This window comes from Mesoplodon bidens, assembly GCF_964165515.1.
Source record: "Mesoplodon bidens genome assembly, chromosome: 1".
Classification (NCBI taxonomy): domain Eukaryota; kingdom Metazoa; phylum Chordata; class Mammalia; order Artiodactyla; family Ziphiidae; genus Mesoplodon; species Mesoplodon bidens.
Window position 1 is genome coordinate 198681394 of NC_138176.1, and position 27022 is coordinate 198708415.

Genomic DNA, 27022 nt, shown 5'->3' on the forward strand with positions numbered 1-27022 from the left:
TCAAATAGCTTAAGTTCTAGCTACATGTGCGTATAAATACCTTAAATATTAGCATGTGAAAATAAACAGCATTTATTTAATCAACTATTACTAATTATTAAAAATACAGGTGACATTTAGAAAGTAATTAAGATTTTAAAAACGAATAAGAGTATGCTCTTTTAAAATCTTTGTTATTCACCATTGTCGACATTTAAAAATCCCCACATCCAATTTTGGAAATTGGAAATTGGGGAAAATCATAATCCATTCTTATGAAGACATGTCTTTGTAACAAATATTATGTTAAACTGTTCCTGGTCTTCTTATGCCAGGATCACATAACTCTCCTGAAATTCACCTAGATCAGCAGATCCCCAAATGTAGTTCAGGACCAAACCCATCAGCGGCATCTAGGAAGTTGTTAGAAATGCAGGTTCTCAGGCTCCATCCCAGCCCTATTGACTCAGAAACTCTGCCACTGGCCCTGCAGTTTCTATAAGCTCTTTGTGTCTTTCAGACGCACAGTAGACTTTGAGAACCACTGACCTAAACCAAAGTGAGCAGGAAGTAAGGGATGCACGCGAAATAGTAGCCACAGCAGAACTAAACTTGAATCAAAACTTCAGTATGGTGTGCAAGCATTCTAACTTGCTACCAAACTCCATTATTGCAATTATTATCAATTTTTTTGTTTCTATAAGAAAAATTGACACTCTACTAGTGGCAGTCATCTGGAAATACCAAAAAATTGAACTACGCTCAAAACCTCAAAGATGGCCAGTTGAGATGTTGCTGCTATTCATGCATGAAAGGGCTCGAACGTCCCAAGAGGGATGTCAGAATTTCACACCATTTTTACAGTCCAGGTCATAAAAATTATGAGATGTAGTTATTTCTTCCTGCTTCTCATTACTTTAATTTCCTTCACTAGCTGTGGTTTTTTCCTTCATTTTATAGTGTCTGGATAATTTATGCTCCCCCAGCTGTTCATTTTTAAGACATCCATATTTAAATTTGGTCTAAAAGGACCAAGTCAGAAAGTTCGTCCTTTTCAGAATATGTCAACCTCATGCATATTTGAATAAGCAGCATTAAATATATTTGCAATCACATAAAATACAATATCTTAGATATAAAAGGAAAACCCACAGTTAAAAATCACTTTCAGAGTGATCATTTACAGCTTAGTATATTGTCAAATAAAAAATCTTTTTCTAATGGAAGGGGGGACTTTTTTCTTGGTTAGACCTTTTAAAAGATACATCCTAAAATAAGTAGCTCCAAAAAGCTCTCCCTTATTCCCTTAAGCTACTTAACTTTGACACCAATAGTAATTATTAAGGTGGAGAAAAAAGTCAAACGGAAATAGTGGTAATAAAATTTAAGGAAGTCACTTAAAAAAAATGAAACACCACCAAATAAGTTAAACTGACTCCCTATGGATTGAACTATAATATAAACTAATTATATTTAGAAAGAACTGTTACTTTTGTATTATCACAGACATCTTAAACAAGTAGTCTAATTTGACTATAATTTTCCAGTTCTCTTAGAAAACCCATAAAAAACAAAAGAATATAAAATATTTTTTAAAAGTAAAATACCTCAGTACAAAAAGCATAAGGTATCAAATCACTGAACATTTTTTATGGACACAATGCAAGGAAAAGTTTAAATCAAGTTTTTGATATAAAATGATTAAAGTTTTCAGTTGCATTCACAAGGATCCCTTCTTTCTAAAATATTTGGGCAATATAGAATTTATATACATATATATATATATATATATATATATATATATGTGTCTACTAGGCAGTTACTCTGGAGTTCACATCTTTTTCATTCTATCCCAGGAATTGTTTACATTTGACTGAACTCCAAACCAGGGAAGTCCTGGTCAAAATTGATTGCACCGTTTTTATAACTTTGATCTTTACTGATAAACTCCAATATGGAAATGTACAATTTTTTCCCGAATTATGCCATTTGATATAATTCCCATGTTTCTGCCATGTATTACTAACCCATTTATTCATCTCCGTGCAGAACTATCACAGATGCAATCAGAAAAGAGGCTAAAAAAGAAATCTTTGAGTCATTACAGTAGTGTTTAGTGTTTAGTGTTTAGTAGTGTTTAGTGTGACAGTAGTGTTTAGTGTGAACCAAAAAAGGAGGGACCATTCACTGTTTCAGCTAAAACTCTTAGATACTTGGGAGAATATGTCTGGGTAAATACCAAGGGAACCTGATTACAAAAAGGTGTGAGACTCTCATTCAGGAATTATCTTTGTTGATTTCAAACTGAGTGCCCACTTGGTAGTAAAAGTGAAATATTAAAATAGCATCAGAGGGGTGGGACTCCGTCCCTGCCTCTGACACCCTCACATCTTACTTCTCTCGGCCTTCATTCTCTACTCCTGGAAAACGGAGATCAGCAACATTATAATGAATGTGCTTTGAGATCTCATGACGGTCTTTAGTATGCGTTAAATAGAATTTTGGCCGGGAAAGTGGAATCATATAACCTGAAGCACCTTAAAAATAACAAAGGACTGAAGACCTTCAAGATGGCGGAAGAGTAAGACGCGGAGATCACCTTCCTCCCCACAGATACACCAGAAATACATCTACATGTGGAACAACTCCTACAGAACACCTAACTGAATGCTGGCAGAAGATCTCAGACCTCCCAAAAGGCAAGAAACTCCCCCACGTACCTGGGTAGGGCAAAAGAAAAAAGAAAAAACAGAGACAAAAGGATAGGGACGGGACCTGCACCAGTGGGAGGGAGCCGTGAAGGAGGAAAGGTTTCCACACACTAGGAGCCCCTTCGCGGAAGGAGACTGTGGGTGGCGGAGGGGGGAGCTTCGGCGCCGCAGAGGAGAGGGCAGCAACAGGGATGCGGAGGGCAAAGTGGAGAGATTCCGGCACAGAGTATCGGCGCCGACCGGCACTCACCAGTCCGAGAGGCTTGTCTGCTGACCCGCCGGGGCGGGCGGGGCTGGGAGCTGAGGCTTGGCCTTTAGTCGGAGCGCAGGGAGAGGACTGGGGTTGGCGGCGTGAACATGGCCTGACGGGGCTAGTGCGCCACGGCTGGCCGGGAGGGCGTCCGGGAAAATGTCTGGAACTGCCGAAGAGGTAAGAGACTTTTTCTTCCCTCTTTGTTTCCTGGTGCGCGAGGAGAGGGGATTAAGAGCGCCGCTTAAAGGAGCTCCAGAGACGGGCGCGAGCCGCGGCTAAAAGCGCGGACCCCAGAGACGGGCGTGGGACGCTGGGGCTGCTGCTGCCGCCGCCAAGAGGCCTGTGTGCAAGTGCAGGTCACTCTCCACACCTCCCCTCCCGGGAGCCTGTGCAGCCCGCCACTGCCAGGGTCCCGGGATCCAGGGACAACTTCTCTGGGAGAATGCATGGCGTGCCTTGGGCTGGTGCAACGTCACGCTGCCCTCTGCCTCCACAGGCTCGCCCTGCCTCCGTGCCCCTCCCTCCCCCCGGCCTGAGTGAGCCAGAGCCCCCGAATCAGTGGCTCCTTTAACCCAGTCCTGTCTGAGCGAAGAACAGAAGGATGCCCTCCGGCGACCTACACGCAGAGGCAGGGCCAAATCCAAAGCTGAACCCCGGGAGCTGTGCAAACAAAGAAGAGAAAGGGAAATCTCTCCCAGCAGCCTCAGGAGCAGCGGATGAAATCTCCACAATCAACTTGATGTACCCTGCATCTGTGGAATACCTGAATAGACAACAAATCATCCCAAATTGAAGAGGTGGACTTTGGGAGCAACTCTATATTTTTTTCCTTTTTCTCTTTTTGTGTGGGTGTATGTGTATGCTTCTGCATGTCATTTGTCTGTAAAGCATTGATTTTACAATTTGTCCTAGGGTTCTGTCTGTCCGTTGTTTTTCTTTTCTTTTTTTTTTTTTTAGTATAGTTTTAGGAATTGTTATCATTGGTGGATATGTTTTTGGGTTTGGATGCTCTCTTCTTTCTCTTTTTTAATTACTTTTTAATTTTTAATAGTTATTTTTTATTTTAATAACTTTATTTTATGTTATTTTATTCTTTCTTTCTTTCTTTTTTCCTCCCTTTTCTTCTGAGCCGAGTGGCTGAAAGGGTCTTGGTGCTCCAGCCAGTTGTCAGGCCTGTGCCTCTGAGGTGGGAGAGCCGAGTTCAGGACACTGGTCCACAGGAGACCTCCCAGCTCCACGTAATATCAAACAGCAAAAGCTCTCCAAGAGATCTCCATCTCAACGCTAAGAACCAACTCCACTCAACGACCAGCATGCTACAGTGCAGGACACCCTATGCCAAACAACTAGCAAGACAGGAGCACAACCCCACCCATTAGCAGAGAGGCTGCCTAAAATCATAATAAGGTCACAGACACCCCAAAACACACCACCAGACATGGACCTGCCCACCAGAGAAACAAGATCCATGCTCATCTACCAGAACAAAGGCACTAGTCCCATCCACGAGGAAGTCTACACAACCCAGTGAACCAACCTCAGCCACTGGGGGCAGACACCAAAAACAACAGCAACTACTAACCTGCAGCCTGTGAAAAGGAGACTGTAAACACAGTAACTTAAGCAAAATGAGAAGACACAGAAACACACAGCAGATGAAGCAGCAAGGTAAAAACCCACCAAACCAAACAAATGAAGAGGAAGTAGGCAGTCTACCTGAAAAAGATTTCAGAGTCCTGATAGTAAAGATGATCCAAAATCTTGGAAATAGAATGGAGAAAATACAAGAAGTGTTTAACAAGGAGAACTAAACAGCAAACAAACAATGATGTACAACACAATAAATGAAATTAAAAATTCTCTAGAAAAAATCAGTAGCAGAATAACTGAGGCAGAAGAATGGATAAGTGACCTGGAAGATAAAATAGTGGAAATAACTACTGCAGAGCAGAATATGGATAAAAGAATGAAGAGAATTGAGAACAGTCTCAGAGACTTCTGGGACAACATTAAAAACACCAACATTTGAATTATAGGGGTCCCAGATGAAGAAGAGAAAAAGAAAACCACCAAGAAAATATTTGAAGAGATTATAGTTGAAAAACTTCCCTAATATGGGAAAGGAAATAGTTAATCAAGTGCAGGAAGTGCAGAGAGTCCCATACAGGATAAATCCACAGAGAAACACACCAAGACATATATTAATCAAACTACCAAAAATTAAATACAAAGAACAAATATTAAAAGCAGCAAGGGAAAAACAACAAATAACATGCAAGGGAATCCCCATAAGGTTAACAGCTGATCTTTCAGCAGAAACTCTGCAAGCCAGAAAAGAGTGGCAGAACACATTTAAAGTGATGAAAGGGAAAAACCTACAACCAAGATTACTCTACCCAGCAAGGATCTCATTCAGATTCAACAGAGAAATTAAAACCTTTACAGGCAAGCAAAAGCTAAGAGAACTCAGCATCACCAAATCAGCTTTACAACAAATGCTAAAGGAACTTCTCTAGGCAGGAAAGAAAAGAAAAGGAAAAGACCTAAAAAACCAACCCAAAAAATTAAGAAAATGGTAATAGGAATATGCATATCGATAACTAACTTAAATGTAAATGGATTAAATGCTCCAACCAAAAGACATAGACTGGCTGAATGGATACAAAAACAAGACCCATACATAGGCTGTCTACAAGAGACCCACTTCAGACCTTGGGACACATACAGACTGAAAGTGAGGGGATGGAAAAAGATATTCCATGCAAATGGAAATCAAAAGAAAGCTGGAGTAACAATTCTCATATGAGACAAAATTGACATTAAAATAAAGACTATTACAAGAGACAAAGAGGGACACTACATAATGATCAAGCAATCCATCCAAGAAGAAGATACAACAATGTAAATATTTAGGCACCCAACATAGGAGCACCTCAATACATAAGGCAAATGCTAACAGCCATAAAAGTGGAAATAAAAAATAACACAATCATAGTAGGGGACTTTAACACCCCACTTTCACCAATGGACAGATCATCCAAAATGAAAATAAATAAGGAAACACAAGTTTTAAATGATACATTAAACAAGATGGACTTAATTGATATTTATAGGACATTCCATATAAAAACAAGAGAATACACTTTCTTCTCAAGTGCTCATGGAACATTCTGCAGGATATATCATATCTTGGGTCACAAATCAAGCCTTGGTAAATTTAAGAAAATTGAAATCGTATCAGGTATCTTTTCTGACCACAGCATTATGAGACTAGATATCAGTTACAGGAAAAAAAAATCTATAAAAATACAAACACATGGAAGCTATACAATACACTACTTAATGACCAAGAGATCACTGAAGAAATCAAAGAGGAAATCAAAAAATACCTAGAAACAAATGACAATGAAAACACGACAACCCAAAACCTATGGGATGCAGCAAAAGCAGTTTCAAGAGGGAAGTTTATAGCAATACAATCCTACCTCAAGAACCAAGAAACATCTCCAATAAACAACCTAACCTTAAACCTAAAGCAATTAGAGAAAGAAGAAAAAAAAACCCCAAAGGTAGCAGAAGGAAAGAAATCATAAAGATCAGATGACAAATAAATGAAAAAGAAATGAAGGAAACAATAGCAGAGATCAATAAAACTAAAAGTTGATTCTTTAAGAAAATAAACAAAATTGATAAACCATTAGCCAGACTTCTCAAAAAAAAAAAAAGACTCAAATCAATAGAATTAGAAATTAAAAATGAGTAGTAACAACTGACACAGCAGAAATACAAAGGATCATGAGAGATTACTACAAACAAGTGTATGCCAATAAAATGGACAACCTGGAAGAAATGGATAAATTCTTAGAAATGCACAACCTTACGAGATCAAACCAGGAAGAAATAGAAAATATGAACAGACCAATCACAAGCACTGAAATTGAGTCTGTGATTAAAAATCTTCCAACAGGGCTTCCCTGGTGGCGCAGTGGTTGAGAATCTGCCTGACAATGCAGGGGATACAGGTTTGAGCCCTGGTATGGGAAGATCCCACATGCCGCGGAGCAACTGGGCCCGTGAGCCACAACTACTGAGCCTGCGCATCTGGAGCCTGTGCTCTGCAAAAAGGGAGGCCGTGACAGTGAGAGGCCCATGCACCGCAATGAAGAGTGGCCCCCGCTTGCCACAACTAGAGAAAGCCCGTACACAGAAACGAAGACCCAACACAGCCAAAAATAAATAAATAAATAAATAAACTTATTTTAAAAAAATCTTCCAACAAACAAAAGCCCAGGATCAGGTGCCTTCAGAGGCGAATTCTGTCAAACATTTAGAGAAGAGCTAACACCTATCCTTCGCAAACTCTTCCAAAATATAGCACAGGGAGGAACACTCCCAAACTCATTCTACGAGGCCACCATCACCTTGACACCAAAACCAGATGAAGATGTCACAAAGAAAGAAAACTACAAGCCAATATCACTTATTAACATAGATGTAAAACTCCTGAACAAAATACTAGCAAACAGAATGCAGCAGCACATGAAAAGGATCATACACCATGATCAAGTGGGGTTTATCCCAGGAATTCAAGGATTCTTTGGTGTATGCAAATCAATCAATGTGATAAACCATATTATCAAATTGAAGGAGAAAAACCATATGATCATCTTAGTAGTTGCAGAAAAAGCTTTCGACAAAATTCAACATCCATTTATGATAAAAATCCTCCAAAAAGTAGGCATAGAGGGAACTTACCTCAACACAGGCCATATATGACAAACCCACAGCCAACATCATTCTCAATGGTGAAAAACTGAAAACGTTTCCACTAAGATCAGGAGCAAGACAAGTTTGCACACTCTCACCACTATTATTCAACATAGTTTTGGAAGTTTTAGCAACAGCAATCAGAGAAGAAAAAGAAATAAAAGGAATCCAAACTGGAAAAGAAGAACTAAAGCTGCCACTGTTTGCAGATGACATGATACTATACATAGAGAATCCTAAAGACACTACCAGAAAACTACTAGAGCTAATCAATGAATTTGGTAAAGTAGCAGGATACAAAATTAATGCACAGAAATCTCTTGCATTCCTATACACTAATGATGGAAAATCTGAAAGAGAAATTAAGGAAACACTCCCATTTACCATTGCAACAAAAAGAATAAAATACCTAGGAATAACCCTACCTAAGGAGACAAAAGACTTGTATGCAGAAAACTATAACACACTGATGAAAAAAATTAAATATGATACAAACAGATGAAGAGATATGCCATGTTCTTGGATTAGAAGAATCAACATTGTGAAAATGACTCTACTACCCAAAGCAATCTACAGATTCAATGCAATCCCTATCAAACTACCACTGGCACTTTTCACAGAACTAGAGCAAAAAATTTCACAATTTGTATGGAAGCACAAAAGATCCCAAATAGCCAAAGCAATCTTGAGAATGAAAAACGCAGCTGGAGGAATCAGACTCCCTGACTTCAGACTATACTACAAAGCTACAGTAATCAAGACAATATGGTACTGGCACGAAAACAGAAATATAGATCAATGGAACATGATAGAAAGCCCAGAGATAAACCCACGCACATATGGTCACCTTATCTTTGATAAAGGAGGCAAGAGTATTCAATGGAGGAAAGACAGGCTCTTCAATAAGTGGTGCTGGGAAACCTGGACAGCCACATGTAAAATAATGATATTAGAATGCTCCCTAACACTGTACACAAAAATAAACTCAAAATGGGCTAGAGACCTAAATTTAAGGCCAGACACTATAAAACTCTTAAAGGAAAACATAGGAAGAACACTCTATGACATAAATCACAGCAAGATCCTTTTTGACCCACCTCCTAGAGAAATGGAAATAAAAACAAAAATAAACAAATGGGACCTAAGGAAACTTAAAAGCTTTTGCACAGAAAAGGAAACCATAAACAAGACGAAAAGACAACCCTCAGAATGGGAGAAAATATTTGCCCACACATCAATGGACAAAGGATTAATCTCCAAAATTTACAAGTAGGTCATGCAGCTCAATATCCAAAAAACAAACAACCCAATCCAAAAATGGGCAGAAGACCTAAATAGACATTTCTCCAAAAAAGACATACAGATTGCCAACAAACACACAAAAGGATATTCAACATCACTAATCGTTAGAGAAATGCAAATCAAAATTACAATGAGGTATCACCTCACATCAGTTAGAATGGCCATCATCAAACAATCTAGAAACAATAAATGCTGGAGAGGGTGTGGAGAAAAGGGAACCCTCTTGCACTGCTGGTCAGAATGTGAATTGATACAGCCACCATGGAGAACATGGTGAGGTTCCTTAAAAAACTAAAAATAGAACTACCATAGGAATCCCACTACTGAGCATATATCCTGAGAAAACCATAATTCAAAATGAGTCATGTCCACAGTGTTCATTGCAGCTCTATTTACAATAGCCAGGACATGGAAGCAACCTAGGTGTCCATTGACAGATGAATGGATAAAGAAGATGTGGCAATATATACAATGGAATATTATTCAGCCTTAAAAAGAAATGAAATTGAGTTATTTTGTAGTGAGGTGGATGGATCTAGAGACTGTCATACAGAGTGAAGTAAGTCAGAAAGTGAAAAACAAATACCGTGTGCTGACACATATATATGGAGTGTAAAAAAAAAAAAAAAAAGGTTCTGAAGAACCTAGGGACAAGACAGGAATAAAGACACAGACGTAGAGAATGGACTTGAGGACACAGGGAGGGGGAAGGGTAAGCTGGGACGAAGTGAGATAGTGACATTGACATATATACACTCCCAAATGTAAAATAGATAGCTAGTGGGAAGCAGCCGCATAGCACAGGGAAATCAGCTCGGTGCTTTGTGACCACCTAGAGGGGTGGGGTAGGTAGGGTGGGAGGGAGATGCAAGAGGGAGGAGATATGGTGATATATGTATATGTATTTAAAAAATAAAATAAAATACCATCAAATTCTCAAACGCTATGAAATTTATTGATTACATCCAGACTTTTATTTCAAAGGAACTCTGAGTTTCCAGATTAGAATTTGCTAGCACTCCTTCTGTATTATAAACAAATGACTGTGCAGAAAAAGGCTCCCCATCACAGTCATGCTGACCCATCCTCATCCCAGTTGGAGGCAGGTTGAATCACTCCACATTGGAAACCCAAGTTCAGATGCTGACCTCGGCAGCCTCTGAACATCACCCTGCTCTGCAGTTTAACAGCCTTGTTTACAGGAAAAGGATGAAGACATTGGTCCCTCTGTTTCCATATTTGTATTCCTTTGATCCACAGGGAAAACGGAAGCTTCCTCTAATACATTTTGGGTGATGCAGTAAGTTAGAATCTGCTAAAAATGTATGTCCACCCAGAACCTCAGAATGTGACCTTATGTGTAAATAGTGTCTTTGCAAATATAATGAAGGTGAGGAGTTTCTGATTTCCCCCTGGTTCAGCCCAGGCAGACCTTTCCCCTCTCCCTTTCTGGTCCAAGTCTCTTGTCTGGTCTGGAAACAGCAAAGCCCAGCTCTTCTTTATTTGTTTTTCCACATCTATTGTCAGTGCTCAAACCTGGGCCTTTGACAATCAAATACTAAGAATTTAATTCTTTTTTTATCTGCAGACATCTGTGTCATCCCTTTTCCAAGGCAATGAAAGTGGAAAATTCTAGCCTCTTGCTATAGGAAAAGGGCAGAGTGCAAGGAATTCAAGGGAAAGAAAACTTTATTAATAACCCCGATTATTTGCCTGTCACTAATCTATGAGAATTAGACAAACAGTATTTATTTATGGGTATGATGGTGATGATACATACCTTTTTAATAGGATTATAAGAATGTTTGAAGTGTATTCAAAGATCCTTTTAATTTTTAATTGGGCCTGCATTTAAAATTCTGGAACGCTAAATATCCCTTCATTTCCTTTTACACAGCTGTCAGGATGATAGCAATGCCAGGCAGTTTGATGTAGAACTTCCCTGTTCTCATTTTAGAATATTCCATTAAAGTTGGTAGTGTGTCTTTTTTAAGGTTAAAAAGACAGGAGGAAAAGTGACACAAGTCATAAATATGTGTATCGATACACAACTATGCATTGTACGTTCAAAAATGACTGGTTTTCTATTTATTATTCTCAAAATAGAGTTGGAAAAATGCATGTAGCTGAACCCCTGGCTTTTCTATAAATACAAACCTCATTTTAACTTCAAATATGTTTATCTATGTTTATCCAACAATGTTTCAATGATGTTTGAGATAACTCCACAAACACTTTCAGCTCAGAACGCTTCCTACGAGATAGGACACAAAAGGCAATTTCTGGGCTTCCCTGGTGGCGCAGTGGTTGAGAGTCCGCCTGCCGATGCAGGGGACGCGGGTTCGTGCCCCGGTCTGGGGGGATCCCACGTGCCGCGGAGCGGCTGGGCCTATGAGCCATGGCCGCTGAGCCTGTGCGTCCGGAGCCTGTGCTCCGCAATGGGAGAGACCACGACAGTGAGAGGCCCGCGTACCGCAAAAAAAAAAAAAAGGCAGTTTCTGTAGTGGCTTCGATTTCTTTTAAAAAATCCCCAGGATAATGTCACAGCCTTAATTTCTTCAGAGTTGCCTCTAAAGGTACTCAGAAATAGAGTCACAGATGTAGAAAACAAATTTATGGTTACCAAGTGGGAAAGGAGAGGAGGGATAAGTTGGGAGATTGGGATTGACACATACACACTACTATATATAAAATAGATAATCAACCAGAACCTACTGTATAGCACAGGGAACTCTACTCAATACTCTGTAATGACCTATATGGCAAAAAAATCTAAAAAAGAGTGGATATATGTATATGTATAACTGAATCACTTTGCTGCACAGCAGAAACACAACATTGTAAATCAACTATCATCCAATAAAAATTAATTTTAAAAATAAAATAAAAAATAAAAGTACCCAGAAAGAGGCATATGTATTCCATCAGCAAACAGCTATTGTCATTCAGATTCAAGGAGATCTCACACTACTGGTCTGATGAATTGGTCTGTCTGACCACGCGACACCTCAAGGTCTATTTTAATGGCCCAGGGCACCTCTACTCTGGGGATCATTAATTACTGAGAAAAAGATGCTCCACTATGTCCCAAGAATGGGTGCTGAGAATTGAAATATCTGACAATCAGGGATGCTCTGCTTGGCATAAATCCACACTTTATAAATTAACCACATTGTAGCCAATAGGATTTATGCCTTCAGTTTCATGAAAGTGTAGAGCATTTAACACACAGCATCATGGCACCCTTCTTTGTCCTGGCTTCCTCTCTGACAGAGGCATGAGTCCCTCGACTTTCAATACTCAAAATCCAAACATGAAAGGAACCCAGGAATGGCCCCTGCAAACCTACAGGACTGTTTGGGAACCGTGCTCTGGCACAGCCAGCTGGTGAGAGGTGCAGAGTCCTGAGCTCCACCCCCAGGAACATTGATCTAGTAGGTAAGAATGGGGCCCAGAAATCTGCATTTTAACACAGTGGGTGAGTAGCACACCTGTTAAAGTTTTGAAATGATTCACTTCCCAATGCAGACAATTTTATTACCAAATTCAGAACCCCTTGAAAGTGATTAATTCAAACGTTAGCAGGCATCAGATCAGCCGGAGGGCTTGTTAAAATGCAAAATGCTGGACCCCATCTACAGAGTTTCTAATTGAAAGCTCCTGGAGTGGAGCCCAAGAATTTGCTTTTCTGTGAAGTTCCCAAGTGTTGCTGATGCTACTCGTCCCAGATCTGCACTTTGAAAATCACTCATCTAGACTTTTTTTTAACTTTTTATTTTATATAGGAATATAGCCAATTAACAATATTGTGATAGTTTCACAACAAAGCAACTCAGCCATACATATACATGTATCCATTCTCCCCCAAACTCCCCTCCCATCCAGGCTGCCGCATTACATTGAGTAGAGTTCCCTGTGCTGTACAGTAGGTCCTTGTTGGTTACCCATTTTAAATATAGTAGTGTATACATGTCAATCCCAAATTCCCTCCCCTCCACCCGTCCCCCCTGGTAACCGTAAGTTCGTTCTCTAAGTCTGTGAGTCTTCTTGTGCAAATGCAGAAGCAAACAGTTCCCAACATGTATTAAAAGATGGCATATAAAAGAGTTAAACAAAATTAAAGCTATTTCTTTAAGGCTGATTTCTCCTTTCATCGTACTAGCCTGCATTATTAATTCCAAGTGAGGATACAGGATTCAGCATTTCCCAAGCATATTTAACCACAGAACTCTCGTCTCAAGAAGAATCCTGGGAAGCAATTTGAAGAAAGCCTAATATAGCACCGTCACAACTATGCAGTGCCTTCAAGAAACTTGGACCTTTCCCATTCGCATCCAGACCTCAACCCTTGACACGCCACACATCCACCCCCCGCGCCAGTGCCGGGGAATGTGAGAGCATGGAGGAGAGAGATGCATTCTCCAGAATTCAGATTGGTGTGTCTAACCCACTTTTCCATAAAACTAAATTATAACAAATACTAGGTGCAAATGAAATAATGATTTACTATTTTATATACTTTATGAGAGCTAGTAAAAGTCATGTTTTAACTATATTAAAAGGACCTTAGAAGTCACTGAGGCAATAAAAATACATAAGCTAAGAAGATTAATTCCTATTATACTCTCATAAGGAGATAAAATACATATGTAAATAGGCACAGTATGAAGCAGATTATAATAAGTGTAACAAGATATATGAGCAAAGTGCCCTTAAATTACGGACCACTTGCATTCATCTTCAGCAACTTTACTAAGGAAAAGAAATCTGATCCTTCTCATTGACAGGATTCTTCTTTTGCTAAATCTAGCCGTCCTCCACTGCAACATAAGAAGTGCTCTAGTCGGAGAAAATCCCATAATGCAGTTCTTCCAAAACTTGTTGTCAGACTCCCCCAGGGCATTGATGGAATATATAGACCCCCAGACCCCATACTGGCCAAATAAATCAGAGTCTCCAGTAGAGGAGCCTGGAAATCTGTGTTTTTGTTAAGTGCCCCAGTTCCCAAATTTTATTATATCAGGGAGACTGGGTTTTCTCTGAAGTGTCTTTGAGGACAGAGACCCATTCGTTCATTCATTCATTGAATTAGCACATACTTATTCACGCAGTGTGCAAGACCAGTTTTTCTTGGTCTATGTCATTCATTCTTATTCAGAACATCATTACATGTTTTTAGTTTTAAAAAAAACTATTTGTAGTAAATATATATACTTAATGCTGTTCATGCAGCACTACCAACACATACTAGCAACCATATCCCCTAACACAATATCCTCTTGTACTGTGCTCTCTACCCTGTGGTACCTCAAAAAAAATCAGAGAGTCAAATTTCAGTGGGATCACAAGTAAAGTATGAAAAACTATTCTTCTCACTGTCCCAAACATCCTTGAAATGTGAAGGATATGGGATTTAAAATATAGAAACACATAATCCAAAAGCTGTTTCCTTAAAAATGCTAACGTTCCAACTTTGCAATTTTGGCTACATCTTTTACGTTCTGTGTTCCTGCTTTCTGGTGAGAGGAAGTAATGGGTGGGAAGAAGAAAATGCCTTGGGAAGGCAGGAAAGAAAGTAAATGCTAATTGCAAAGAAGCTTGTTTGTTTGAAGATGCTGCTATTTAAAAAGAGATCTCCCCGCAAAATATATGCTCTCACTTGGAGAACTATAAGCCGTCTTGTCCTGTTTCCTTCTGCATTCTCAAATTCCCCATCACCTCTCTTTCTCTTTTCCCTCTCTTTTCAACTCTGTGTGTGTGTGTGTGTGTGTGTGTGTTGAGGTACAATGAGGTAGAAAAGGAGAGAAAAGAATAAGATTAAGAAAGAGACAGAGAAGAGAAGTAGCATAAATAACTACATCACTTGGATTTGTTGGACTAAAGTGTTGCAACTACACCAGATATAATGAACCCCTTTAGAACAGATGTTAAGCATCGCACCACCTATTACTGGTAAGAATGCAGCAAATTGCAACAGTTCAGTTGAAAAGCTCAGTGAAATACAGGGCCTGCTGAAGAACAAGAGAGAAGGAAAAGCAACGTCTTCTGGCGGTCACCCAACCACTCTGTCTCATGAATGTCACAGCAGCAGTGAGACACCACCTGCGGATACAGGCCCAGCCCTGCAATGCAGCACCTCACCTGAGTCCCATCGCTGTGTTCTGAGGTCCAGGAGGATGGGTCAGGACACGAATGTGAGCATGGGCGCCCTCTCCCCCTCCCCCAACCAGGCCCTGGCAGCCTGCGGGGTTGAGTCCTTCAGACATTTCCACCCTCGCTCTGTAGATACACAAAAACTCGTCTGTAAAAGTAATCAGTGCCTCAACATACCCAGAGCCAAAAGACTTGTCTTACCACGTGTTTCATCTGTAACGTTTATAAATGTATAAAAATTCATAACATTAGTATGAAAATTATTTTTAATTTTTTTTTTACAAATGATTCACAATAGTTCCATTGATCCATGGATAATAATAATGATGGGCTTAAATTCCAGTTAATAACTACTTCTGGTTGTTAAATAATTTTTTGTATAATTCACACAATGCTGATGTAAGCGCCTCAAGAATGGAAATGAAACAGGCAATAGAACAATAAATAGGTAACAGATAGTAACAGCTAAATATTTAAAGACAATGTCGTATAAAAGTTGGAATTTCTATAAGAGGAGTATAAACTGATTCAATCATCTTTGGACCTAGAAAAGAAAACATTAAAATAATGGTATTATTTTAATTCTTTGGTTATTTTTAATAATTCTGTTTCTTAGTCAAATCACTTAAAGTTCTCAGAATCCGTTTTTCCATCTGTAAGTAGAGTTCACAATAATGACGAAATAGAGTTACTAGGGGAGTTGACAAGTTATTTTCATCAAGTAAAGTAACTAGCAGGCCTCCAACAAAAAAGTAACCTGGTCAGACAGGAGAAGGGACCCATTTATGCTGGGCAGGAAGGCTCAGTGGGATGAGGATTTAGGGTTTGCAAATTCAACTGAACACATTCAAAAGTCCCATTACAATTCGCAGGGTCCCTCTCTTTCCAAATCAGTGTCCTAATGTGCACTTAAAAGGCAGGACAAAATGTGAATTTAGCTTATGTTATAACCTTAGCAACCCACTGGATCAGATTCTATCTGAGTTCTGAGGTCCCAAGAGATAAAAGGTTATCTTAGGGTAGTCATGGCCGCTCCCTGGTTCTCTGAATTTTCTTGAACTGATGACATCATACCCTGAGCTTGTCATTTTCTTTCCTTAATCTCTCCAGGGCCATCTCCATAGTCATCTCATTCCACAGCCCTTGACATTTCCCATTTTCATTCTGATGAGTTACCATAGCATCCACTTTGCCAGAGTCTATCCTTCGAGGAGGCTCATAATCACAGGAAGCCAAGAGTGATCATTGAAACAACTTTTTTGGGTTGCTGTGTGCCACAGACTATGAAAGTACCATTTTGTAATGGTGACAGGACTACCGTTATCTTCAAAACCATCCAGGTCAGATAAACAGCCCAACCTTACCATCCTTGAGATTCTGTTATCTGCAATCCCTTCTGGAAGGAAGAAAGAGAAACCACTCTAGATTTTTTTTTTTTTTTTTTTTTTTTGCTTAAGAAATAAGAGATTTCATACAGAGAAGAATGTGTTTATAGAATCATTATAAAGACAATAGAAGCAAGAGTCAGGGGTGAGGGAAACACCACCATAGTTGCAAGCATCTGCCCCATTACTACTGCTCATCAGCTCCTCATCCAGGAAGCTGGAACCTGAGACTGGCCACGATAACTGCCCCACCTCCACTAGGTACCCACAAGACTGGTGTCCACAAACTTCCAGTCTCGCAGGAGTGAGTCCCTTTGGTAGAAGCTTTTCTATAACAAGAACCTGAGCTGCTTGGGGTCTGGACAACATAGATCTAAGTTACCAGCTTCTGAAGAACAAGAAAGCATTCTAAACCGAAGATAGAATGCAGAGGAAGAAAACATGCACTAAATCCCACAGTCGCAACAAGCTACCGTCTCTATTTGCCTGAACAAGCCCATTCTTTCAGATTTCCTTCCCTTCCTCCTCTTACTCTGCCTAAGGTGCCACCTTCTTTACAATCAGAGAGGCACCTTGACCTGGTTCCTGGGTGTTCAGAAGCTGAGATTTGCTGTTTCTGGGGTGCTTCTCTTGTCCACCCAGTTACTGGCACTCAGCTGGAGTCTCAGGCTGACATCTGCAGTTGGTAAACTTGAGGCCCATCAGTCATCTCTGAGATATCATAATGATATCATTGAGACATCATAATAATATCATTGAGATATAATAATATATTTGAGATATCATTATACTACTTTGCTACTGGTGTTTATTTTGAAATCTTCTGTAATAAAGAAGTTTTAAAACTAATAAGTAATACTAAAGGATGGAAACTGCTATAAATACAATGTTTAAATAGTCTATCTTCTTTCCAGTTTGTTTTTAGTGGGACTTTAATAGGAAGCATACTCTTACAAGCACACATAGCACTTATGTTAGAATATCTTTCCTTCCCCAAATGTAATCTTCATGGAAGAGTTAATGAGCCGTGAAAAAATAAGAAAATAACATGGAGATGGAGGAAAATTGTACAAATTATATTTAATCAGATATGAGCATATTCCAAAAAACTTAACTTTTCTGTTTTGAGCAGTTTGATAGATTGTAGGGACCATTCACCAATCCAGAGAATTTAGGAGGAATAGCAAGTTTACCTGGAGACAGACAATGTGTTCCTTTCGGAGAATGTTGTGTTTGAGGTGCCTGTAGTGAAATGATCCCATGTTACACAAGATAAAGTGCAAGTTGGAAATATAATTTGGAAATCCTCTGATAAGTGTTAAAACCATGGATATGGTTGTCAATTTCACCAAATGCACACAACTAAACAAAATTGTACTCTCTAGACTCGATCTCAGGTTTGAATTATACATACATGGCAGAAATAACTTATAAAACAGATGCCAGATTTAATAGTAACTTAAAGAAATAGGATAAACTTTTATCATTTCTATCACCTGTTTATATGTTTATGAGTCCCAACAGCATCCTGAAAAAATGTTAGAACCTCTGGAAAGGACCTCATTCAAACCCACCCCCAACCTGCAGTGGGATGAAGGCTGGTACCATCTGCAGATGATAGAGAGAAGCTGCTCCTGCACCCCCATTCACATCCATTCTACCTCCTGACTGGCCTCATGTCTCGTTCAAAAATAACTGCAAGGTCATGAGGAATCTTGTGGAGAAAAAAAAATTTTCCCCCCAAATGAAGAGTTTTACTATTTTTTGTTTCACTTTATTTAAAAAATGATAAGTCTAATATCAAAATCAGAAAATATAGAAGAGAAAATATGTAAGCACTCAGAGGATAATCACTCAACATGATCCGTGATACCACAGTGCATTAAAAAAAAAAAAAAAGAATGAGATTGTGCTGGTCATGTTTTTTCTTTTTCTATTTAACAATCATGGCCATCTATCTCCCATGTTAATGCATCCATCTCCAACGTCAGTTTACAGGATTGAAGAAGATTGAGGGATTTATAATAAAGATGCTAAGAGCAGTGTGCTGTGTTTCAATACATCTAAAGTACTGTTTGTTACTGCTATATTTAAAATAGATAACCAACAAGGACCAACTGTAGAGCACGAGGAACTCTGCTCAATACTCTGTAATAACCAAAAGTACTAAATTTCAAATTAGAATTTGAAAAAGAATAGATATATGGATATGTATAACTGAATCACTTTGCTGTACACCTGAAATTAACACAACACTTAATCTACTAAACTCCAATATAAAATTAAAAAAAAATTTTTTTAAGTTCTGTTTGTTGAAGTGTGGTTCAAACAAACACTATGTGCTGAAGAATCACCTCTAATGCCTGGTAAAAATGGAGATTACAGGACCCATCTCAGGCCTATGAAATCAGGATCTCTAGGTGAAGGGCCCAGAAATTCTCATTGCTGACAAGCTCCCAGATGACGTTCCTCTGTTTGTCAATCACTCATTATTTTTGTAATTAATTTTTATCAGAGTAGAGTTGATTTACAATGCTGTGTTAGTTTCTGCTGTACAGCAAAGTGAATCAGTTATACATATACCTGTATCCACTTTTTTTAAGATTCTATTCTCATATAGGTCATTAAATTATTTTAAAGAGAGGACCTGTTTTCCCCAGCACAACAGAATATTTCTGTTCTTGAACTTTTCTGCTCTGTGATCTTTATTTTAGGTGACAACAATGGATGGTCTATGCAACTTGACAAATACTTTGCCAATTATTACAAAATGACTTCCTGGTATCCTTTTGTGGCAGAAACATCTGAATGCTGTAAGTAATCAGAGGGACTGACAGTCCTTGTCTATAGGTTCATAGTAAGACACCATGTTCTTAAAAGTTGGATCCAACATTTTTAAAAATTTATAGTTTTCTATTTGCAAAATTATAATGTTCTAGTAGACACTCAGCCTTAATTTGAGGATTTTATTTTAAGATCACTCAAGGATCATAAGTGCAACAGTAATAAATCATACCAGGTATTGCTGTGAACAAAATTAATGTCAGTCCATCAGGGTTGCTATTTTTCATGCCCCCTTTTCACAATCACTATAAACTCTGATATAAGAGCAACTCTGATATAAAGGAAACTGAAAATAGAAGAGCAGAGAAGCTGTTTGGATTTTAACGTTTGTAAGTGAGAAAGCTTCTGGAGTCTAAGCCATACCTTACATCTACCAAAAAAGCCTTATTAATTATAATTGGCTACTTTTAGTCACATACCAAAAACTTAAAAAAAACCTGGAAAGGGTCTGTAGGAGGGTATAACATTGAGGATAAACTATAATTTTTAAGATCAGAAAGATCTATATACATAATTCCTTTTAAATAAATGTCTATTCTAATAAATTATTCAAATGTAAATGTGTGTCTTAAAGTTGTAATTTTAATCCTAGCTTTTCAAACCTTGGTTAAAAAGCAGGGGTTGGGGAAAAGTATACTTCACTGTATTTTTCCCTTTATGTTCTACCACAAATTGTAAAGTACAGCTTTTTAAATTTTTTTAAATATTTTTTGACTTCCTTACTCAAAAGAGACTAAAAAAAACTGCTAGCAATCCCCACTTTAAGGGGGTATACATCCCTCCTGTAAATCTCACAGGTCACTCAGCACTCTGTCTTAACCTCATGTTGTCTTCTTGTCAAATATGGAGATCAGATTGCTTTATCATTAAAGAGCTAAAAGCTTTTGGGAAAGGAAAAAGTTAACAGGTATAATTTAACTACTAATACAAGGCAAAAAACTAATGGATTAAGCCATATGACCTCAAAATGTAGTTTTTATTTTCTTGTTTTATTGTACATCTTTTTCTTTTCATTTCTTAAATTTTAATTTAATCTTTTTATATTTCACATTATTCCCAAAAGGATGTTAGGCAATTTACAATAAAAATATGGCTACGAACAGACTTAACCCATTAACATGACATAAGAGACAAAAATTCCATGGTGAGTGGGAAAAGGAATGGAGAAGAAAAATTAGATAAGGAAATCCTCACTAAGAAAAGTTACTGCGTAGTTCTTAATTCTGTAGACATTAGGTCAAAGAGGGAAAATAATGGGCTACATAACTTTTTCATAGTCTGGTCTGTAAAGCAAAAATAAACAAAGGGGGAAAACAGATCAAGTTAGCAAGAGAAATAAATTTTTGCCCGATGATGAACTCTGGGAGAAATGTGTCCTAAGTATACTTACATAAGAGGAATGCAGCTACACGAAAAAAAAAGTTTCAAAAAATACAAAGGCGATGTTTTATCAATTCTTAGTAATGAACAAATATATAATTTTAAATAAAGTTTTCAAGAAAGATAGGGGAGGGATGTAATTAATAATTCAATGTCTTTTTTCAAGCTTAAAAGCAGTGTAAAAATGAAATGGGAGGTGTAATGTAAAATTAAGGGGTGAAACTTAAATTAAGGTTCCTATTGTACTGATTTATTATTTTTTGTACTGCTTTATTTAAATCAGATTATAATAAGGATTTATTGGAAATTTAACTGAAAATGGCTTATAATACTTTTGGGCTGGATGAAAGAATGTGAGGAATTCACATTTACAAAGTCACCTCTCAAGAACAAAATCATGGAAAACATATCCATCACTAACCAATATATTAATAAAGTTAAAATTTCAAGAATTTGGAAAGTATGGAGATTTGGAAAGAATTGTTTACTCAGCCATAATTTCACCACTCAGAAGCTACCAGCATTAACTTGCTGGTGCATTACTCATCTTTTTTTATTTTAACATAGTTGAAATTTTCTATGCAATCCATTTTTATCATATTTTCAGGTAGCATTTTAGCATAATCAGATTTCCATATTATAAACATAAGTTACAATTTGTTTCATCCTTCTTTCCTGGTTGGATATTTAGGTGTCATTTTTCCCTATCACAGGTAACCTTGTAATCAGCATATATGGATTACCTGAATTCAGTCTGCATAATAGAAAGGACACACTGGGTTAATGCCAACTTCACCGCCCTCCATTTTTACCTCTCATACTGTCCCTCTCAGGACCCTCGTGTTCCATCCTAACCCTGTGCATCCCTTCCCCACAACATTCACATTAGCAGAGGATAGAGAGAGAGAATCAGTTTTCAGAGCTCCATCGCCAGAATGGTCACTTACAACCATAAACCTGTTTCAAAGTTCTTGGCACAGACTCTGTTTACAGAACACACAAAACCTAAATTATGATCGATCGTGAGCTCTCAGGATCCTGTAGGGAGTCTGCAGAGTTATTTGGGAGGAGAGGGAAAACACCTGTGGCCTCATAGCTGAGCAAAGAGACACCTGACTATTTCCAAGGCTGGAGCCAACCGTGTGCATCACTGTCATCCCCCAGCTTTGCCTCAGCGTGCCTTCTTTACCATGACGATGACATTCTACTCTTCAGAAGCTTTACTGTAAAGGTTATAGATTAAAAGTCTGCAAACAGACAGTTCTCACAAGAAGTTTTGTTTGTCCTATGATGATTTAAAATGTTTTAAGTTAGGCATTATTATTTTTAAGTAGGTAATTATATAGTACAAAACATTGTCTTTCTGGCTTCTTTGAGGAAGTTGGTTGACTTGGCCACAGATGTTCCTGTCGAAATATAGGACAACAGTTTGGAGAAGCTGTCCCACTGGGACTCCTGGGTGCAGTCTCTACCCGCTTTGCCTGCCCCTGTAGATGTTCGAGGCTGTAACCTCTACTCCAAGTGCAGAGTTTCAAAGTAAACGTTGAAAAGATCACCCTTCATTGCTCCCAGGAATCGTCCATTCCCCATCAGGTCAGCAGTCAGATAATGTCTATTACCCTGAATAATAATCCCATTTTGTTGCTTAGCTATATGAACACACCACTGCAAGTCTCTAACAGACTTTAGAAATATCAGGTCACATCTTTAGGACTACTGCTATAGCCCTACAAGGTAGTCAAAGGCATACATTCCATTTCCTCTCTCTTTCCAACTCTCATCAGTGAGAACAGAATGGCTATGCATGAGAAATATTCACTTCCTCAAGTGAAGCTGTAGGCATCCTTACATCCCTACATAAGCCAAAAGAAGTCTTTTGAAGAACTCCTGAATTAAAAAAAAAAAAAAATCTACCGGCACTATAGTTCAGAGTTGAGTTCTCTTTCTTGCTAGTTAAAAAGGGCTTCGTCTTCCGTTAAAACTATTAATACTTTATTCTTAAACAGCAGCTTTAATATGGACATTAACACCCATCACACCCTGTCCTGTCACCCTGGGACGTAGCTACTCTCCAAGGGTAAGAAAGAGCAGATGACGTCATTCATTTTTCAACAAATGGAGAGGGGCAGGCTGCTACTTTTTTTTTTTTTTTAATGCATGGGCTGGTAAATGTATATGTTTCCTTATCTTCAAGTTCTAACATCATTTTAATGTTAAAAGCAAAACTTTGGAACCTTAATTTAAAGCTTTGCATAAATTGCTTACGTAAGACATGACACATTTTTGTATATGATTTTCTTATAGCTTTTTGTTTCTTTCTTTTCATTACCCTCCTGTTCCTGGTCCCTCATCATCCCCATTCCTTACTGCTTCCTCTTTATTCAGTGGTCGGTTCTGTGCCCGTGCAATGTCTTTGCCGAGGTTTAGAGCTTGATTGTGATGAGACCAATTTACGAGCTGTTCCATCAGTTTCTTCAAATGTGACTTTAATGTAAGTAGAAAAGAATGGCTTCATCCTGACAGCCAGAACAGCCCCTGTAAAATTGTATCATAATTCAGGTGTAATTGTCATTATTAATAATGCCTTGTCACTTAAGATGATATCATTGTTCCTTGGTCAATTATAATGATTGCTGATATTTATTTGCATTTATTACATGATAGATCTGACTCTAAATTATTCTATATGTTCACTTATTTAGCCCCTCATAACAATCTTATGAAGTATTTAGTATCGCCACATTTTATCTAAACAAAAGATGCAATCAAGTGTATGTGCTGGGCTTCCCTGGTGGCACAGTGGTGGAGAGTCCACCTGCCGATGCAGGGGACACGGGTTCGCGCCCAGGTCCGGGAAGATCCCACATGCTGCAGAGCGGCTGGGCCCGTGAGCCATGGCCGCTGAGCCTGCACGTCCAGAGCCTGTGCTCCACAATGGGAGAGGCCACAACAGTGAGAGGCCCGCGTACTGCAAAAAATAAATAAATAAATAAAAATACCTCTCAAATAAAATCTCTTTAAAAATTTTTAAATGATATTATGAATACAAGAGTGACATCATGAAGCAAAATGTTTCCTGAAAGCTAGTGTTAAAGTAAATAAAGTTTATAATTATTCATATTGTTTTTAAAAGTAAAGAAAAAACCTTTAAGTAAGAACCAAAATTTACATTTATTTCAGGTCACTCAAGTGGAACTTAATAAGGAAACTTCCTCCTGATGGCTTTAAGAAGTACCATGATCTTCAGAAGCTGTAAGGAAAATTTTAATTCTTAGTATTGAATTGACTAACATTTTTGGCATATCTGTTTCTTCCCACTTCTGCAGAGACAAACACTGCACCACTGCTTAAGTCTAATCCCTCTTTGGGGAATTATTTAGCCATTAGCTGGAGACTACCATGTAACATTTTTTTTCCTGAGTAATTCTAGAAGCTATCCTAGAAAAATCTCAGATACCTATCCCCAAAGAAACCAGAGTACGTGTGCTATGAACCCTCCAACCACACTCCCCCTAAGTGAAGATACTCAAGAGGTTTTACGCTCTGCATTTCAATGCCCATCTTACAGAAAGATGTAATGACTCCTTACCAGAGCTGCCCTCAAGATTAGATAGAGAAGGGACTTCCCTGCTGGTCCAGTGGGTAAGGCTCCACGCTCCCAATGCAGGGGACTCAGGTTCGATCCCTGGTCAGGGAATTAGATCCCACATGCTACAACTACAGATCCTGCACGTGGCAACGAAGATCCCCTGTGCTGCAACTAAGACCTGGCACAGCCAAATAAATAAATAAATATTAAAAAATAAAAAAGATTAGGTAGAGAAGAATTTTCTTCCATATGTTTGCAAATTCAATCTCTACCTAAGATAGAAAGTCCTTGTGGTTTGAAACTTCCAAGCATGTTTTTTGTTTGTTTGTTTGTTTGTTTGTTTTTTTGCGGTACGCGGGCTTCTCACTGCCGTGGCCTCTCCCGTTGCAGAGCACAGGCTCCGGACGCGCAGGCTCAGTGGCCATGGCTCACGGGCCCAGCCGCTCCGCGGCATGTGGGATCTTCCCAGACCGGAGCACGAACCCGTGTCCCCTGCATCAGCAGGCGGACTCTCAACCACTGCGCCACCAGGGAAGCCCCTCCAAGCATGTTTTTTAGGGACTTAATTCCATTTTCACATCTGCCTCATTGGTTTAGTTTTATCTGAAATGCTAGCTTCTCTTCAGTCTAAGATTACCTATGTACTCACAGAATCCATAATGGCCCAGGGGATGGTTAACTGTTATTTAGGTCAACTTTGTGGCTAAATCGTATTGTCATAGGCTTAAACTGTTGGGTTTAAATATTCTGTGCCTGAATCACACTATCTAGAAAACGCCTCAGAATTCCCAGTTTCATTTTCACACCTACACTGGTTTGGGATTTGTTTTTACACTAGAGACCCCTGGTATACAGATATCATCTATCTGTACTTTTTCTTTAAGATAATAATGATAGAGCAGAATCAGAAGAAAAATTTATCCACTTTGTTTGATGAAATGTTCTCAAAGCTCAGATTACCTGCAGAAAAATATTTCACATCAGAAAATTAAATTCTAATAAAAATGACTTTTCAGAACTGTATTCTAGACATTTATCAATCGAGAAGAACTTTTCAAAATTAAACCTGATACACAAACTTCAAGAGGATACTTCCTTACTTTATTTTCTGATTTCTGGAGTAGGAAGAATTTTTCTGGTCTGTAGCACCACCTTATGTCCACATGGTTTAAAAGGAGTCGGGGCTTCAACTCTAAACATCAGGATTCAATAGTTTAGCAATTTTACACAGTGAACATTGAATTAATTCTTGAACAACTAATTTGTTCCAAGTAATAGATCAAAATAGCCTAATTACCAAAAAAGTTCTAATTGGTGATTAGAGATGTACTTTGGCTCCACCTCCAGGCAATATAATCTATTGCTTACTGGAAAATTACAGTAGTTAGAAATAAATGAATAAATACTTGTCAAAGTTTTTCTGTATATTAGTGAGAAAGATGCATTGCCTAGTAAACGATTGGACCACAGCATGTTCTGTGAGAGTGTTAGGTGTATAACAAACTTAACATTTTACAATCAAAGTTAGGTTTCTTGCATGCTGGAGAAATACGGACTCTCCTTTAGTCAAAATTTCTAATTAACTAAGAGCTAGCTCATACTGGTTTATTCCTTATCACTCCTAAAATCTGTGAAAATTATACATAAACTCAGCAAACCCTGAAGAACAATGGTGACCTGCATCAGCAGAAGAAATAAGACTTGAAGCCCTTACTTTTGCCCTCGTTCACAACCTGGGGCCAGTGTACGTAGATGTGCAGAGTTTAAAGGGTGTGTGGGATGCAACAGCTTGTGCTCCAGGTTCTGTTTCCTTTGACCTCCTGTTAACTCCAGGTCCAACCTCCATCATGACCTCAGTGAACTCCACAGCCAGCATACTTCCTTGGCCTTCCAAGCTAATTTATCTTCTTCTAGACCTGATCCTTTTTTGTTGTTTGTTTTTTAATATGAAAACCAAGTGTTACTGTTTTTACTTCTTGTTCCTGGAAATTTTCTTTTAGCAAAAATTATACTTCTGGTTTCGGAAGTTTGGGGACTCTTTCAGGCTAAAAATAAGATACCAATGTATGCTTCCCCTAAAACTTGTCTCACCCTCTACATTCTGGAATATTGTCGATCTTCTCAGTCGACCTGATTCTTTCTATTTCTGTTTTTCTCTTTTGTCATATATATTCTTGGTAAGTTTCCTCAAACCATTTTTGGAGTGAAACTTAGGTGTCAAATTAATACAATTCAAGTTGGCTTGCTTGGCCAGTTTGTGGTTTACATGGAATATGGTTTGGGGTCTTAACAATGTCACAACCTTGTAGTTTTGCCAACACTGTGTTGAATACTGTCAAGTTTGTAGAATTATAGCAAAAAGTGTTAAAAATTTTAAAAGGCTTCTAGGCTTGTTTGATTAGTGAGTGCATTACCATACACTAAAACTGAAGTTTCACTCACTAAAAATTCAAACATTAAATTTTAGCTCTCATGTGTCTACCTTTATAACTGGAAGTTCCAAATAAAAACTATCCTAATCATATGTGAACTTAATCAAGAAACAAAATGACATGATACCCAGCTCTGCTAAATTATTTTGTTATGTTTATCTTTTTTAATTTTTAAGAATTTTTTGACATTTCCTCTTTCATTTTTTTTAAATTTTTATTGAAGTATA

General features: G+C 38.4%; 1 protein-coding gene across 4 annotated transcripts in view; it reads left to right on the plus strand.

Moving 5' to 3' along the window:
• RXFP1 (relaxin family peptide receptor 1) overlaps nucleotides 1-27022 on the plus strand; it is a gene marked incomplete at both ends in the record, with an annotated part of 108676 nt that overhangs the window by 38316 nt on the left and 43338 nt on the right. For 2 of the 4 annotated variants that reach the window (XM_081241882.1, XM_081241884.1), the window contains 3 exons: nucleotides 19265-19363; nucleotides 23160-23265; nucleotides 23955-24026. In XM_081241882.1, coding sequence (XP_081098008.1) covers nucleotides 19265-19363; nucleotides 23160-23265; nucleotides 23955-24026 — 277 coding nt within the window. Of the gene's footprint in view, nucleotides 1-19264; nucleotides 19364-23078; nucleotides 23266-23954; nucleotides 24027-27022 lie in introns of all 4 variants that reach the window. The other 2 variants (XM_081241881.1, XM_081241883.1) reach the window with 2 other exon arrangements.